Source organism: Liolophura sinensis, chromosome 6 (assembly GCF_032854445.1).
Source record: "Liolophura sinensis isolate JHLJ2023 chromosome 6, CUHK_Ljap_v2, whole genome shotgun sequence".
NCBI classification, from domain to species: domain Eukaryota; kingdom Metazoa; phylum Mollusca; class Polyplacophora; order Chitonida; family Chitonidae; genus Liolophura; species Liolophura sinensis.
Genome location: NC_088300.1, coordinates 77,918,616 through 77,936,872, shown reverse-complemented (window position 1 = coordinate 77,936,872; position 18,257 = coordinate 77,918,616). Strand labels below are relative to the sequence as shown.

Below are 18,257 nucleotides of genomic sequence, written 5' to 3'. Positions count from 1 at the left end.
CTGGAAGTCAAGGTGTAAAATATTCACACGGTCCAAAGGTCTGGGCTAGGCACCTTCTTGTCAGCAGGCATTAAGAGCCCAAGAAATGGACTGGTTTGACAGGAACTTAGTGGACACTGCTCTATCAATATTTCACCATGTTTGCTGAAAGGTCTTCCTTCACTCATTAACCAGACATTTCTTCGTGTCAGCATAGTCCAGCAGTTGACTGCAATCAAGAGCTTAGCATACATGGAATGGTTGACACAGAACATTGGGTTGTTGGAAATCCAGTCTGACCCGTAGACATCTCCGATGACAGCCTTGCCTGTAGCTGATGGCCATTGTTAGCTTTGTCAACCAACATGATGATGGTCTACATCGCAGCCATGGCACTGGGCTGTCTAAACTCACCTGGCCTTAACATGATGATGGTCTGTAGGGCAACCATGGTAATGGGCTGTCTGAACTCACCTGGCCTTCAGAGATCAGATGTGTATATATTGTCTTATCCTAAAGAATCCAATATGTAAATCCTTCTTGTGCTGTTGTCCTTATCCACAAAAGTGGAACGGTGGCTTCCAAGACAGATGCACTGCTGTCCACCTGTTCTTTCATTCATTACAAATGTATTGTTAATGCTATGAATGTGACGAAATTGACAACCTTTCAAACTTGGGCAGTGCCAATTCCCATTGATGAGAAAACAACTAGCTTGAAGTTTTTATAAGCACAGAGTGACTTGCATAGATTGTTCTCATCAACTTCTCTCTGTGTATCAAGTACATGTATGCATGATATGCAGATGATGACACCTATATGTAGTTCCTGGTGGAAACCACTTTGCCAATGATGCCCATCTGTCCACAAGTCTAGTGTCATGTCAAATCTCGTAGACAGGCTCGTTATCTTGATCTGAGGCTGCTAACTACTGAGCCTGTTTTAGCTTACATGCATATCCTTAGTGTACATTACAGCAAGGATGCTTGAGGTACATGGAAACCATAGCCATTTGGCAGCTGTAAGTGCCAAGAAAATGAGTATCACAGATCTAGGTGGTGATTTTGTGCGGCAGCACTGTGACAAAAGCATTCACAGGCTTTTGTTGATAGCAGATCAGAAAATGCTGAAGTACATGCACAGTACATACAAATGTTCATGTTGGAAGTTTCCTATATTAAAAGCAGGTGTATGGAGTGATGTGTTGATAATACGTCTCGTATGATTGCCTGAAATATTGATCAACAGAGCCTTAACTCATTTCTCAAGGCCATTGAATTTGCATTTTGAAGCTTATTACTACATATACATTGTACATCTGAATGTCTGTATTGCCTTTCATACAATCTGCTCTGCCGCCGCTGGCCGTCGTTGTATAAGTGCAGTATTCTTGATTACAGCGTAAAACACCAGTGAAATAAATAAATAAATAAATTATACAATTTGTATTTGTACACTGTAAGTTTTGCAGTAATGAAATGTAGAACTCAATTTTTACCCCTTGGTCAACAGGTAATATGAGTGTCATGTATAACTCGTGTCTTTATGTCTGTCTGGTTACCCAATGACTCCAAAATTGTTACGTTTATATATAATATAATGTACAATGTAGTTGGATTAGCCCATAGGATCCTGCTGGTATGTAACACTAACTTGTGTGCAGACAAAGAGCAAACCTTGTCCACAAGTGACTCTTATCTCAGGATCTCTATATCTCTTTATTGTCTGTTCCATTGTTTACAAGCATTATAACCTTTGTGTTATTTCACTCAGTGATTCCAAAGTTATCAGCAGTGATCATTTTTGATTTTTTTTTCACTGTGTGTAACTGTATTGCTGCTGTAACAGGTAGACTAAACTGTGATGATAGAGGTGTTCCCAGGTTTAAGACAAGTTGTTGATGCTGTAACAGGTAGACACTTTTATGATACAGGTGTTCCCAGATGTAAGACAACTTGTGAATGTTACAGCAGGTACATGTAGACACTTTGATGATACAGGTGTTCCCAGGTGTAAGACAGCTTATGGATAACAACATGTAAGACAAGATGTGGAAGCTATAAGAGGTAGACACTTTGATGATACAGGTGTAAGACAACTTGTGGATACTCTAACAGGTAGACACTTTACTGATACAGGTGTTCCCAGGTGTAAGACAACTTGTGGATACTCTAACAGGTAGACACTTTGATGATACAGGTGTAAGACAACTTGTGGATACTGAAACAGGTAGACACTTTGATGATATAGGTGTTAGACAACTTGTGGGTACTGTAACAGGTAGACACTTTGATGATACAGGTGTATGACAACTTGCGGATTCTGTAACAGGTAGAAACTTTGATGATACAGGTGTTCCCAGGTGTAAGACAATTTAGGTATAACAAGTTAGTCCTGAGTTTGCTATGATTACCGACCACCCACAAATCTAGCAGCATTGGGTAGTATGTCGAACAAGCCAGGTCGCATGGGAAACCTGATTATGTGTCGCAACAAAATGCATCTTCCTGGAAATGGAGAAAGCATTATCACATAACATTCTCTGCCTGGTTTATTTTATTCATTTAAAGACATAATTTAGACCAGAGGTTAAAACTTTTCCCCTTTTCCAGAGGCTAACTTGAAGTTATACCCAGAAAACAGCAGGAGACAATTCAGATTTTGCATGTTAAGGGTGGAAATAATACATTGTAGGAGCCAAATACAACAATAGCATACCCCAAGTATCCAGAAAACTATTTAGACTTAGAAAACATTTCACCCCATAGGTGTACGAGGTGAATTGTTCAGGAAACTGTGAAACCTGCACATATACATGCACTAGTGCAGGGTCGGTATGATGGACAACATTGTGAGTTATTGTCCAGAACATGACAGTTTTGTCCAATTTAGACAAGAAATCAGATCGTTCAGAGTTTTATAATATAACAGGAGAATATTAACGGGAGAACACTGGTCTTGAAAAGGCTCTTGTTTATTTAGATATCTTATCCAGATGGAACTGTACTAGTTCGTGAATTATGTTACACTATGTATCCATATTTCAGACAAAATTTATGTGCAAGGATTATGTGCAAGGTCTACAGATGTTTGTTCTCATCAGTGATGTGTTTGTTTTTTCAGAGAGAAGACCGATGTAACAGCCCTAGCTCTGCTAGCTGGTAGATACATCCACAGTTTGACCCTAGTCCTCCTGTCATTGCCAGCAGTCTGTGTCTGGCCAAGCCATCCTTCCCAGAGGACATTAGCTTCACAGTACTACCAGGCTTTGTACAGGACATCAGAAAGCACTTACCATGGCTTTTATTGCCAAACAGATGGTGGGCAACCAGCTTAAATCTGTAAAAGGTAAGGCTTTGTTGGACCAGAGATGAATATAGATGGGAGACTGGATGGTCGACATGCTGTTGTTGATGTTAAACTACTGCATTCATCTTGCGGGGCAAGTAATCTGAAACTTTCAATATAGAAACAATCTTTATTGAAAGAACTGTGGATATCAGATTAAATAATTACACCATGTAAAAATGTACAAGTGATCAATTGTGTAAGTCTTTGCATGATTTAAAAGCCTGAATAACAAGAGGATTTGTTATCAGGATGAAATGAGTTTATTTATTTTACACTATGCTATATGTGCTTACACATATTGTCTTGGTTTTTATGGTTGCTCTTAAGTCAAACACAGGAGCGATATTTTTGCGTTGTTCTTTCACGCCGAAATACATGAAGTGTCCTAGCAAAAAGCACCTTTGTTGAAATGATTCTGAGAATAACTCTGTTTGACACCTTCCACACATGGAGACTGTTCAACTACACAGTGCAACAAAAGTAAGTCCCCCAAAACGATGTTTGATATCTCCCTTGATATGTACCAGATCGCAATGAAATTTTGCACACACCATCCCAGTAATCTGGTGGACGTTGTATATTAAGGATTAACGTGCAGGTGCAGTTGTGCGCTAATGGGCAATTGCAAACTGAAAATCAGTCGATTTTGAAAATTTCACAAAAGGAGTCAACCAGATTTTTCAAAGACAATTCTTTATTTTATCACAGAATTCAATCATTTTCACTCAATGACCAGTAATTATCAATATCATGTGTAGCCGCCATGAGACAGTATCACATTTCGACAACGTGCTCGCATTGTGTTGATGAGGCGTGCGATTCATTGTTGCAGGATGGTTAACCACTCTTCCTGAAGGTGGCATCTCAAAACTGATGCAGGTCATGTTTAACTGCATGAATTTCTTGTGGTGTGTGTCATGTCCTTAATGCCCACCCGCACAAATATTTCAGGACTGGTAGCACGAATTCTCTGATGAAATCTGAGAAATTTTCAAAACCAACCGATTTTCAGTTTGCGCATGCCCATTAGCCAACAACTGCACCTGCATGTTAATCCTTAATATACCACTTCCACCAGATTACTGGGATGGTGTGTGCAAAATTTCATTGCGATCTGGTACATATCAAGGGAAATATCAAACAACATTTTTGGGGGAACTTAATTTTGTTGCACTGTATAGATTAGTAGACAGAGAATGCCAATGAGACTAGGGTTGATCAATGTTATTGATTACCTTCGTTGATTATATCATCTACGTGTAGTTTTCTTTCCATTACTAATTTAGCAGTCCAATAGAATTCCTTTGTTTCTCTTCATTTAATCACACTTCACTGACCAAGGTGCTCTTGTTGAACCCTTTCAAAGAGTAATTTCATTGTTATCCATTGTACGATGAACAGCCGCAGATGCCATTGTCCATATCTGAGAGATAAGTTTATGAAGTTAGATAGCGTGATCATGTGAGATTTTCCTGGTGGCATGATCAACGACAGAGTGTAGCGAGTCACCTTAATTATTGATAAGACGTTTGGCAGGAAGCTGAAGTGCTCTGGATCCACTCTGCCCTTCTGTCTGCTATGATTGAACTAAGCTGGTGGCCATATAATATAACGCAATGGCCAATGGCTTTTCAGTGTTTGTCAGGATCCCTGTGTATTTTAATTGGTGGCTTCCCTTAGACTAAAGCTTTTAGCGTTGCGCTGGGCAGGTGGTTCCTACACTGTAAGGTGTTTGATTGGGTGTCTTATCCGGGCTCCATTTGTATAAATCTGTCTTAGCTTAAGTGAAGGACCAGCCATGGCTATATACATGTGTAGATGGTGGCAAAATGCCCTGTGGTAAATGATCTAAAATTTGGCCCAAAAATTACATTTATGGGGGGCAAATAAATGTCATAATATTAATTTTTGTTTCCAGTAGGATATCACACTACATTCTAAACATACCTAAAAACAACTTTTTCTTTTAAAGGTCAACAGAACTCTCAGAATCAGACCAAATGTGCATCACGGGCAAACTTTTAGGTCATGTACCTTATTATTTGTATGGTATGGTATGAGCACATAGAGCCAGGTCCTTTGGCACAGTCAGCAGTAGTGTGCAAAGATCAGCACAATACATGTATGTGTACATATATGTAGATGAATAACCACCTATAATGTGACATCAATAAATCCATTAATCTCCCCTATCTCCTGATGGTGCTCAACTACATGAATAATAACCAGGGTTGTTGTGATGGAGGGTTTTTCCCCACTGAAACAAATTGCACCACAAATGTTCTGGTGATGATAGAAGACATTATAGGTCAAGAGAGATGTATCCACTGACACCAATATCTACTAGGCTGCTGAACTACAGCTTGTGCTAAAGATTGCTACATGTAAACCACACTTATGTTCAGTGTAACTGGAGATTAACTTGTGTGTATACATGTAATGATGCATGCAACATTCTTGTTTCTAGAACTGGTAATATTTACAAGAGATCATCAATAGTGCACTGGCTGACATTTTAATTACATGAAATTGGAAACGGCCAGTTGATAATGTACAATGTAGTGTTGCTTGATGTGGGGAAGCAGCCATATTAGCACTGTACATCCATGTAGAGTAATTGAGACAGTTGGCCAGGAAGTAAGGTGGAAGCAATATTGATAAAACATGTAAAAATCACATACCGATAAACTCCCAAGGACATTTATGGCCTTGAGAGTTTGCTTTTTGTTGAATACGTTCAATTTGTTTGCTCAAGATTTCCAAAGGTTTATGTGCTCCAAGATTTAGTTTCCTGTCAAGTCTCTCTGCATTTTTCTGTTGTTTTCTTTCTGGAGATGTTCAAAGTTCCCAAAAAGTGCTCATGAATTAACAGTGGACAAATAGGAGGGTTTTATCTGTGACGTCATGGCTCAGCATGGTGCACATATTTTCATCATGTGGAGGAGAGACACATCAGGCTATAGGAGCTCCTAAAGTGCAGATGTTTGGAATGGTTAAGAAATTCCTATAAGCCATCTATATTGTTTCTGAGTTAAGACCGATACTGCACACCATCTGCTCATGTTCATATATAATTTACATCCGACATTTATTTTTCCACCTACTTTTCTACTTGTGATTTATTGAATGTGAAGATTGTAAACTGTGTGGAGGCAGTGTTTATTGTGCACTAGGGCTGACAGGCTGTGAAAGCAGCTAGATTGCACAACCTGATGTCTCTGATTGATGCGCTATCCTCCAGTGTTGGATGGCACAAACACTGTCCATTATTTGTCTTCATATCTCTTTAGTTGTTGAATGCAGTGTAGGAAATCACATAAAGTGAACAGTAATTTGTAGAGTGCTTTTGCTTGATATCATTTGTGACAAAGTTATTTCTTCTACTTGATAGCCACTTGCCTTTGTTATAGACAGCTATCAAGCATAGAGATTTTATGTAATCCTGTTGGCAGAAACCTTGTAGTCTTGGGCGTCTAGAAACACAGAGAGCAAGGATTACAAGCGGACATTGTTCCCTGTTTTGAGAATGTTTTTGAGAATGTGCCAAGATAATGTGATTTAGAAAATATTCAAAAGATATAATATAAAAAAGCTGCAATTCTGGTATAGATGTTATTTTCATTGGTTATAGGATTACCTGGTCTTTGTTGTTATCATCATGTAACTGAATAATTGTTAAGTACGACATTAAGCCCCAAGCACTCACTCACTCACTCACTCACTTTGTCACAATATCTGTACAATTACAGAGACTGTTAAGAAGCCCTTATCCACAATGTACATGTGTGTGTGATGAAACATAGAGTGACTGTAACAGTACTGTCAGGGACTAGTCATTTACCCTCTGACTATCCCCTGTGTCACTGTCACATACAGCTTGAGCAGACCTCACCTGGCTTCTAGATGTCCATATGTACAGTAGTTTTATTAAAATTCTCTAATTCACAGGTGATTGTCAGTAGTTTATCTTTATTTTTTGTTAATGTTGTTTACTGTTGTTTCTTTTTTCTTTCCTCTTTCGAATAAAGCAGAAGTTTTCCTTGATATGGATGTAATTTAGCCAATGGAAAGCTAATAGAATCTCAACCTAATGTCTATCTGAGATTGAGTTTGTTCAAAATATTGAAGATTGCAAGGATTTTCATCACTTCCTGGATAAGGCTCAGAGATTAGTGTTTTTTCAAATAGAAGACTTTCCCTGAAAGTTTACTAAAGTTTGCACGTAATTTGTCAGTTTCCTGATTTTAACAGTCTTCTTTCAAGATTTATATACAGTGTTATGGTGAAAGACCTCAGTTAGGTTTGTGAAGGATAATACAGGAAGGGACTACCCTCATCATACAAGTGAAATGATGTTGTTGTTGTTGTACAGGAGCTCTGGGGGACAAAGAGGAGGAGACAGAAGAGGGTGGTGAGGGAGAGGCAGGAGGGGAAGATCCCGAGATTGTCCAGGCGAGACTAGAGGCTGAGGAGAAGAGGAAGGAGAAACACCGGAAGATGGAGGAGGAGAGGGAAGGCATGAGGCAGTCCATACGAGACAAAGTGAGCAGGCAGCACAGTGTGTAGCTGTATGCAGGCATTACACGGTTATTGAGTCCATGCAAGACAAAGTGAGCAGGGGACACCAGCCAGTCAGGCTGGTGCTATGTGTAGCGAGCAGTGATACATGCAGCCTATCATTGCCGGTCAGGCTGGTGTCCTCATTGGTCAGGCTGCAGGTATATGTAGCGAGCAGTGATACATGCATCCTGTCATTATTGGTCAGGCTGGTGCTATGTGTAGCGAGCATTGATACATGCAGCCTTTCATCGCCGGTCAGGCTGGGGGTATATTTAGCGATCAGTGATACATGCATCCTGTCATCGCCGGTCAGGCTGGTGTCCTCATTGGTCAGGCTGCAGGTATATGTAGCGAGCAGTGATACATGCAGTCTGTCATCGCCGGTCAGGCTGGGGGTATATGTAGCGAGCAGTGATATATGCAGCCTATCATCGCCGATCAGGCTGGTGTCATCATTGGTCAGGCTGCAGGTATATGTAGTGAGCAGTGATACATGCAGTCTATCATCGCCGGTCAGGCTGGTGTCCTCATTGGTCAGGCTGCAGGTATATGTAGCGAGCAGTGATACATGCAGCCTGTCATCGCCGGTCAGGCTGGGGGTATATGTAGCGAGCAGTGATACATGCAGTCTATCATCACAGGTCGGGCTGGGGGTATGTGTAGCGAGCATTGATACATGCAGTCTATCATCGCAGGTCGGGCTGGGGGTATGTGTAGCGAGCATTGATACATGCAGTCTATCATCGCAGGTCGGGCTGGGGGTATGTGTAATGAGCAGTGATACATGTAACCTGTCCTTATTGGTCAGGCTGGTGCTATGTGTAGCGAGCATTGATACATGCAGCCTTTCATCGCCGGTCAGGCTGCAGGTATATTTAGCGAGCAGTGATACATGCATCCTGTCATCGCCGGTCAGGCTGGTGTCCTCATTGGTCAGGCGGGGCCTCCGTGGCTCAGTCGGTTAAAGCGCTAGCGCAGCGTAATGACCCAGGAGTCTCTTACCAATGCGGTCGCTGTGAGTTCAAGTCCTCATGCTGGCGGCCGTACGTGAGAAGGAACCTGCAACCTGCGGATGGTCGTGGGTTTCCCCCGGGCTCTGCCCGGTTTCCACCCACCATAATGCTGGCCGCCGTCGTATAAGTGAAATATTCTTGAGTACGGCGTAAAACACCAATCAAAAAAAAAAAAAAAAATCATTGGTCAGGCTGCAGGTATATGTAGCGAGCAGTGATACATGTAACCTGTCATCATTGGTCAGGCTGGGGGTATGTGTACTGAGCATTGATAGACATAACCTATCATTGCTGGTCAGGTTTGGGTATGTGTAGATGGCAGCGATACATGTAACTGGTCAGGCTATTTAAGTGGCTCTGAGGACTACATATGACAATATGTAAATGGCAATAATTTGTTGGATTGCATTTGTCCACTAGAGATCAGCAGGCCTGTTGCCATCCCACCAGCTTTGAGTACACGAATGCTTTCATCTTTTGTTTGCAGTAAACCTGTTGTCATCCCACCAGCTTTGAGTACATGAATGCTTTCATCTTTTGTTTGCAGTAGACCTGTTGTCATCCCACCAGCTTTGAGTACACGAATGCTTTCATCTTTTGTTTGCAGCAGGCCTGTTGTCATCCCACCAGCTTTGAGTACATGAATGCTTCCATCTTTTGTTTACAGTAGGCCTGTTGTCATCCCACCAGCTTTGAGTACACGAATGCTTTCATCTTTTGTTTGCAGTAGGCCTGTTGTCATCCCACCAGCTTTGAGTACATGAATGCTTTCATCTTTTGTTTGCAGTAGGCCTGTTGTCATCCCACCAGCTTTGAATACATGAATGCTTTCATCTTTTGTTTGCAGTAGGCCTGTTGTCATCCCACCAGCTTTGAGTACATGAATGCTTTCATCTTTTGTTTGCAGTAGGCCTGTTGTCATCCCACCAGCTTTGAGTACATGAATGCTTTCATCTTTTGTTTGCAGTAGGCCTGTTGTCATCCCACCAGCTTTGAGTACATGAATGCTTTCATCTTTTGTTTGCAGTAGGCCTGTTGTCATCCCACCAGCTTTGAGTACACGAATGCTTTCATCTTTTGTTTGCAGTAAACCTGTTGTCATCCCACCAGCTTTGAGTACATGAATGCTTCCATCTTTTGTTTGCAGTAGGCCTGTTGTCATCCCACCAGCTTTGAGTACACGAATGCTTTCATCTTTTGTTTGCAGTAGGCCTGTTGTCATCCCACCAGCTTTGAGTACATGAATGTTTTCATCTTTTGTTTGCAGTAGGCCTGTTGTCATCCCACCAGCTTTGAGTACATGAATGCTTTCATCTTTTGTTTGCAGTAGGCCTGTTGTCATCCCACCAGCTTTGAGTACATGAATGCTTTCATCTATTGTTTGCAGTAGACCTGTTGTCATCCCACCAGCTTTGAGTACATGAATGCTTTCATCTTTTGTTTGCAGTAGACCTGTTGTCATCCCACCAGCTTTGAGTACACGAATGCTTTCATCTTTTGTTTGCAGTAGGCCTGTTGTCATCCCACCAGCTTTGAATACATGAATGCTTTCATCTTTTGTTTGCAGTAGGCCTGTTGTCATCCCACCAGCTTTGAGTACATGAATGCTTTCATCTTTTGTTTGCAGTAGACCTGTTGTCATCCCACCAGCTTTGAGTACATGAATGCTTTCATCTTTTGTTTGCAGTAGGCCTGTTGTCATCCCACCAGCTTTGAGTACACGAATGCTTTCATCTTTTGTTTGCAGTAAACCTGTTGTCATCCCACCAGCTTTGAGTACATGAATGCTTCCATCTTTTGTTTGCAGTAGGCCTGTTGTCATCCCACCAGCTTTGAGTACATGAATGCTTCCATCTTTTGTTTGCAGTAGGCCTGTTGTCATCCCACCAGCTTTGAGTACATGAATGTTTTCATCTTTTGTTTGCAGTAGGCCTGTTGTCATCCCACCAGCTTTGAGTACACGAATGCTTTCATCTTTTGTTTGCAGTAGGCTTGTTGTCATCCCACCAGCTTTGAGTACATGAATGCTTCCATCTTTTGTTTGCAGTAGGCCTGTTGTCATCCCACCAGCTTTGAGTACATGAATGTTTTCATCTTTTGTTTGCAGTAGGCCTGTTGTCATCCCACCAGCTTTGAGTACACGAATGCTTTCATCTTTTGTTTGCAGTAGGCCTGTTGTCATCCCACCAGCTTTGAGTACACGAATGCTTTCATCTTTTGTTTGCAGTATGGCTTAAAAAAGAAGGAGATTCCAGCTGAAGAAGAGCCTTTAGGAGCCGAGGGCCGGATAGGGAGGAAGAAAAAGACTCAGGCGGAGTTGGCAGCTGAAGCTAATGCAGACTCAGATGACGACGAGTTTGCAAGTAAATTCTCTTCTTTATGCTGCTGCATGAACTTTGTGTAGGGCTAGCTGGTCAACTGTCCCTACATACACAGCCTATCTTCCATTCTCCATGAAGGACTAGGAGTTCTGTTTCAGATGATAAAAGTGTTATATGCTGTGTATGATATGAAATCATGTGGTGAGGAGAGAGAATTGTACATGACCTACCAATTTTCTTTGCTCAAGGTTGAGTCTGATATATTATTGCATGCCTAGTGTGGAATGCATATTTAAAACTACAGTTTAAGCTGTCTGTATATTGTAGCATTCTTCATTGTTATTGTTGACATTTTTACCACTTAAAGAATATTCAGATATGTATATTATATATACAGTGTATACAAACATATATGTGTGTGTATATGTAGCAGAGAGAATACAAGTCTATGGCAAACTCTTATTTTGTCAAGAGAACAAAATGTGGTTTTATACATATGTAATAATTCTTGGTTTTAGGAGGAATTAAATGTGAGAACATTCGGAATTACATTTACATTTTAAGATTTTACTTTATATTGCAATTCTTTTACCTAAGGATGAATTTTTACCTGTCCGTAAGTTGGAGACCAGTTTTTATTCAAGGGAAGTAAATGTGGTCTTTTCAGGGGAGATAATTTCTAACTTCATGATGATTGATTTGAAAATGAACAATATTCAGAACTTATTTGTATGTCATATATTTTGTTTACAACAGAGTGTATAGGTAACTATGTTTAAATGTGTTTCGTTATTTTGTTACTTTTTCTTATTATTTTTTTCTTGTTATTTGAGTTTTTTTCTCTTATTGAAATGGTCACAGATATGCTTATTGCATACAGTTCAACACGATCCAAAGAGTTTATGTTGGCTTGCATGGAAATACCAAATATTGGTTTGGTTACAGTTTACACCTCAGACATCACTAATTATTTTTATATGCAGTTTGTTTTGGCTACTTAATCTTAACAACATTGTTGCATTAATTTAGTTTGGATACATAGCTGAGAACTATGTTATTTAAGTACACCTTACAGGATGACACCATTGTTTTTCTGTGGTTACCTTATTAGCCTGGGCCAGTTGTACGCCTTACACCTAATGTTGTATATTGCTGTCAGATATCACATCCTTGATGCGTGGCCTGTCTACTCAAACATTCTCACACTTCTTCTATACATATGTTCTGTCTACCATATGTTATAATATCTGTTTTTCTTTTTCTTCTTTGCTCCTGCAAGTTCTTAGCTGAATGGCTGTCTTATTTGGTGTATGTACATGTACTTGAGCTTGGTTACATCTCTGCCCTATTTTTGACTTGCGTGCTCCAATTGTGGTGCGTTTCCTTGTGTTTTCCAGAATTCCCCTCCAATTTAAGTGAGCTCACAGCTAAGGTCTCGGAAATTCCTTCTAAGTTGGCTGACAGTGTTGGGGAGGTCACAAGCAAGTGCACTGTCCAGTGAGCTGGCAGGATAGTCTGTAAGTGATGTTCGTGCACCGTATAAGCACTGTGGACATGTCCGTGCGACCATAGTATTACAGACCTAGCCCAGCCTGTGGCCGCCTCTAGAGGCGTCTTCACAACAATGTGCTTCCTCTGTCCCTGCTCTGTGTAGTTCTCCTGACTTCTGTATCTTTACTCGTCCTGCCCTTGTTGTTTTGTTGTTGTTGTTGTTGTTACTGTTGCTTTGAACTACAATGCTTCCTTGGATTTCTTATAATGTATGTTTTTGTTCTGGATTGTAGAAGTTTTCATGAAGGAATATGTGGAGTAGTCTGTAGGATGATAGATTCATTCATATGAACAACTTAATTTACAGACTGTGGAAATGCATTTTACCGTTACGGTCTGACGTTGACCATTGTGGTAGATTCTGATTACAAATTCACTGAAATGATTTAAAATGTAAGATCCCACAATTTGGCATCTTCCCACCGAGGGGAATGTCTGTAAGTATAATAAGGAGGGTCACACAATCTGGCATTTTCCTACCTGGTGGAATGTCTGTAGGTATAATAAGGAGGATTGCTCAATCTGGCATCTTCCTACCTGGTGGAATGTCTGTAGGTATAATAAGGAGGATCGCTCAATCTGGCATCTTCCTACCTGGTGGAATGTCTGTAGGTATAATAAGGAGGATCGCTCAATCTGGCATCTTCCTACCTGGTGGAATGTCTGTAGGTATAATAAGGAGGATCGCTCAATCTGGCATCTTCCTACCAGGTGGAATGTCTGTAGGTATAATAAGGAGGATCCACAGTTGGGATCTTCCTACCTGGTGGAATGTCTGTAGGTATAATAAGGAGGATCGCACAATCTGGCATATTCCTACCAGGTGGAATGTCTGTAGGTATAATAAGGAGGATCCACAGTTGGGATCTTCCTACCTGGTGGATTGTCTGTAGGTATAATAAGGAGGATCGCTCAATCTGGCATCTTCCTACCTGGTGGAATGTCTGTAGGTATAATAAGGAGGATAGCTCAATCTGGCATCTTCCTACCTGGTGGAATGTCTGTAGGTATAATAAGGAGGATCGCTCAATCTGGCATCTTCCTACCTGGTGGATTGTCTGTAGGTATAATAAGGAGGATCGCTCAATCTGGCATCTTCCTACCTGGTGGAATGTCTGTAGGTATAATAAGGAGGATCGTACAATCTGGCATCTTCCTACCTGGTGGAATGTCTGTAGGTATAATAAGGAATATACCACAGTTTGGCATCTTCCTACCTGGTGGAATGTCTGTAGGTATAATAAGGAGGATCGCACAATCTGGCATCTTCCCTCCTGGTGGAATGTCTGTAGGTATAATAAGGAGGATCGCTCAATCTGGCATCTTCCCTCCTGGTGGAATGTCTGTAGGTATAATAAAGAAGATGAAGTGAAATTCTTCATTCATTGTTTTAGATGAATTTGGCACCTGTATTGTACCTGGAACCTCACACCTATCATTATTTTCCATGAACATATACTATATGGTGTTACTTCACGTTATGTTAATCCTGAGAATTGGTTGATGAAACTATTTGACGATATTCTGAAAACATGCATGTGATATGTTTGCCATTATGTTCACGTCCTCTGTGGCTTCTACTTTACTCTGCTTGTGCACGTCCTTTTTCAATTATTTCTCGTTCACTTTTGTTATACTACATGTATTTTTGTTTGTTGTTGAGGACAATTAGCAGATAAGTTGATGTGCTGTATTCATAGCTGTGTGAATGTTATGACACATAAGCTAGAGAAGGAAGGGCAGAATGGATTACAGTTTTTAACTATGTTGGTAAAGATTCTGAACCCAGAAACATTAGCATCTAATATTGACTTTTATGGCTTTGATTCCTGTAAATAATGGACTACATGAATCTGATGAACTTTTTATCTCAAATCTTATTTAATCTTACTTATGTATAAATAGGTAGAGTAAATATACACTCTTTGCTTTTCGTAAAAGCTTATCTCATTATTCAAGACTTTTCTTGAAAGCTTTTGTCGTTATTCAAGGCTTTAATTTTATAACCACATTTGTATTTTAGGCAATTATGTCTTTTTTCCTTCTGTGCAATTCTTTTTAACAAATGATGATACATGTGTGTGACTTGTCTTTCTGATTTTTCATCTTTGTAATTCCACTTTCCTGTATTTGACTGACAGCATGGGGACCCTCCATTCAAGACCTCCAGCAAGAGTTATGAAGACTATGAAATATGTGTAAAGGATAAAAGTTTGGAGAAAGAGGTCTTCTAGGGGTGGATAGAAACACACCCACCCGCACACACACACATAACAGGTGCCTAATATCAGTATAGTTGTCTTATTTCCGTGAAGAGTATAAATGTATATTATCACACATTGTAACCCTATGTTTATAATTGACACTCTACTATTCAGCTGTGCAGTAGAGTACAGATAGTCTCCCATGTGGTGGTCAGAAGTTCTGGACAAGGCACAGTCGTATATACTGGGGCCATTCAGGACGGTCATCTGATTTGCCAGTTTTGTTAGTGGTATTTGAGCAGCCAATCAAAATGTTCAACTTGTCGGCATATTTGTTGTTGTTGTTTTACTGTATTGATACTCTTTTCCATTATTTAATAATTTTCTGGTGTGTTTTTTGAGCCGCCTTGTTGGTTGTATAAAAACATTTAAATATTTGGTGTTTTTAGCAAACAATTTCTGATAAATTGAGTTTTTATTCATGTTGCTAACTTCGTCTCATCATAAAAGTGTGCCACTATTTTTACCTAATAGAGGAGTTCAAAATACTTGGAAGTTGAGTCTTCTGCTTACAAATATGAAGTGCAGATTGGCTTGACTCTTTAAAATGGTTCCGTTTCGGGGATCATGTCATTTGTAAGTAAGTTAATTTCCACAACCAACCAAGATATTTTGAGTTCACAGTGTTATCCGTATTGAGCAAGATTTAAAAACGTGACATGAATATCATAGAATTAAAGGCTTTTTGAGTTCTGATGTGTGGCTTATTGTTATTTTGAACACAAAACTGTGTATCTTATATCCAGGAATTCGCCATAGTCACAGTTTTGGTTGTTTACTTAGTACTTGTGTGTAGAGCCCACATGCTGAAATACGAAATGTGTTTCTAAAGGAATATGCCTGACCAATGTATGGTCTACAATGCAATAGTCTCTTTTAGACAATACAAATGCGCTCACTTTCATGTGATAGATATTTGTTCCCGGTTGTTTTCGTATCAGATTTTACTTAATGTTTATTTATGCTGTTTATTTCACTGGCATAATATTTGATAAACTTTTTTTTGTGTGTGTGTTTTTAAGCCACGTGTTAGTAAGATTTGTTCTGTTATTTTTCTTGACATTATGGAGAGTTTGCTATCAGCAATAACACAGTGAAAGATCAGCACTATTGTAAATACATTTGAAATAGAATGGTGATTGATTGACATGCATACATAGTCTCACTGCCCCCTATGACTGCTTTGTCTGTAGCTTGTTTTATCTTGGTACAGTATATATATATATATATAGACACAGTATGACGTGTTGTGCAGAATTACACTCAGAAAATGGAGGCTAAAATCCAAGTTGCATCTCAAGGATTTCCATCAGCTTTTACACAGCTATCTTGTGTTCATATTTCCATTGTATATTTCCATAATGCTTGGACTCTACTATATAGTAACAGTAGGGAAGCACAAGTACAGGATGTAGGTGTTGGTAGGTTAACTTGGCACACATAGGGCACAGTACACAGTTTTAGTCTGCCCTGTACTGCACATCATTCTTGTGGCATTTGTTTCACCGTATGTCCCGAAGAACCCAACAGTCTTTGTTCAGGACCAAATTGTTCATTTGTTTGGTATGTAATACTCATCTTTTATTTGTTAACAAGATTGGAGACATGTTAAAAACTGTGTAAGAAATACAAACATTAACACATGTATCTAGTAAGTTGATTTATCTCTATGGAAGAATTCATTTTGTATGTGTACATTTCCGTTTGCTTTCTGGCACCTTCTGTAATTTGTGCTGTGGGCTGCACCTGTGGATAGCATCACATTTTGCACTTGTTTTCAAAGCAACCTCATCAGGGTCTTCAAGGCTGGCAAAGTTTGTATAGTTTCAAGATGTTTAGCAATAATCTAGTTCAGCCACAAGGTTCATATTGTTCTGCAGAGAAAAGCATAGGGTGTGAGTAGAAAGGGAATGTGCTAGGTTTGGTCAGTTACATGTAGAATGTTTATTTCAGTTGTGTTATTAATGCACAAATCAAGTACAGAAACTGTGTACTTCTGAGTATCGGCTGAAAGGAGAACTGACTAACAGTTCAAGGCTTGGTGTAAGAATAACATTTGGAGCCATGGCATACATTGGATACATCTAAAATAGTGCTTTTAGCAGGCACGCATGCAAACTGAATGTTAAATGCAAATGGTTACAGATTTTTAAGTTGTCAGGTACTGGAAAGAAATTTGATCTCAGTTTCGAATGCACTTATTTTGTACACAGACTAGTGAACAAGGTAACATGTAGATTCACATAGCAGGCTCCAATATTGCTGATTGTACATAATGTATCATTAACTTATTTACAGTTTATTCTTACTTACATGATCTCATATTCAGGTTATTTGTTAACCAGAAAGGATTCATAGTTTTGGCTTCCCGTATCTATTCTAGGGAGAATTTCCATTTAGAATAAAAACAGACGTTATACCTATATTTTCCTTATCTGACATTCCAGGTCATCCTTGTATAATGCTACATGGAGTTAGTATTGTTTTAACATCATTCTACCTGTTCCAGACAAATCGTTTTATTTACCTGTTTTATTTTTTTTTTTAGAATTACCATTAAAATTACATTTAAATAATTTGAATAAAGTTATCTGTTATAGCGTGAAAATATTCTGCTCTCATGTACAAATATAGGATCCTAGAGATCATTGTGAACAAATAAAATTACTGTTACAGTAATCAGTTTGTATGTGTTTGTTGCCGTCTCTCAATCCCTAAGCATGTCACTTTGGTTTCCAAGCTGAGCTTGGATCTCCAGCCAGTTTTATTAGTCAGTGATGATGACCAGGGTTTCTTAGTGTTTTAGAGTGTTTTTATAATGTTTATTGTTTTCGTCCAATCAGTAGTGTCTTGAATCAGTGGCTGAGGTTTCCTATGTCAGTGATGATTAAAGATTGTGCCTATTTCAGCCAATGACCAGAGTTTCCTTTGTGAGCAGTTTTCCTCAGCTAGTGACGAGGGTGTGCTGTGTCTGCGTGTGTCATGAAGCTTTAGACTAGCTCATTGCCTATCTACCAAACTAGTGTATGTCAGTGACCTGGTTAGCTATGTCGGGGCCCTTGGCTTCTACAGCCAGTGACCTGGGTTGGCTATATCAGTGTTCTTGGCTTCAAAAGCCGGTGACCTGGGTTGGCTATGTTAGTATTCTTGGCTTCAAAAGCCGGTGACCTGGGTTGGCTATGTCAGCGCTCTTGACTTCTTCGGCCAGTGACCTAGGT

At 39.8% G+C, this 18,257-nt stretch overlaps 1 protein-coding gene across 4 annotated transcripts in view; it reads left to right on the top strand.

Annotated features, from left to right (window-relative positions):
* The window catches only part of LOC135468081 (complexin-like), a 62,357-nt gene extending 44,633 nt beyond the window's left edge, over window positions 1-17,724 (top strand). For 3 of the 4 annotated variants that reach the window (XM_064746124.1, XM_064746125.1, XM_064746126.1), the window contains 5 exons: window positions 3,103-3,327; window positions 7,703-7,872; window positions 11,131-11,266; window positions 12,622-12,741; window positions 14,917-17,724. In XM_064746124.1, the coding sequence (XP_064602194.1) occupies window positions 3,276-3,327; window positions 7,703-7,872; window positions 11,131-11,266; window positions 12,622-12,725 (462 nt within the window). In that variant the 5' untranslated portion in view covers window positions 3,103-3,275 and the 3' untranslated portion in view covers window positions 12,726-12,741; window positions 14,917-17,724. Of the gene's footprint in view, window positions 1-3,102; window positions 3,328-7,702; window positions 7,873-11,130; window positions 12,426-12,621; window positions 12,742-14,916 lie in introns of those variants that run through there. The other variant, XM_064746127.1, reaches the window with a different exon arrangement.
* The last annotated feature ends 533 nt before the right edge of the window (window positions 17,725-18,257 follow it).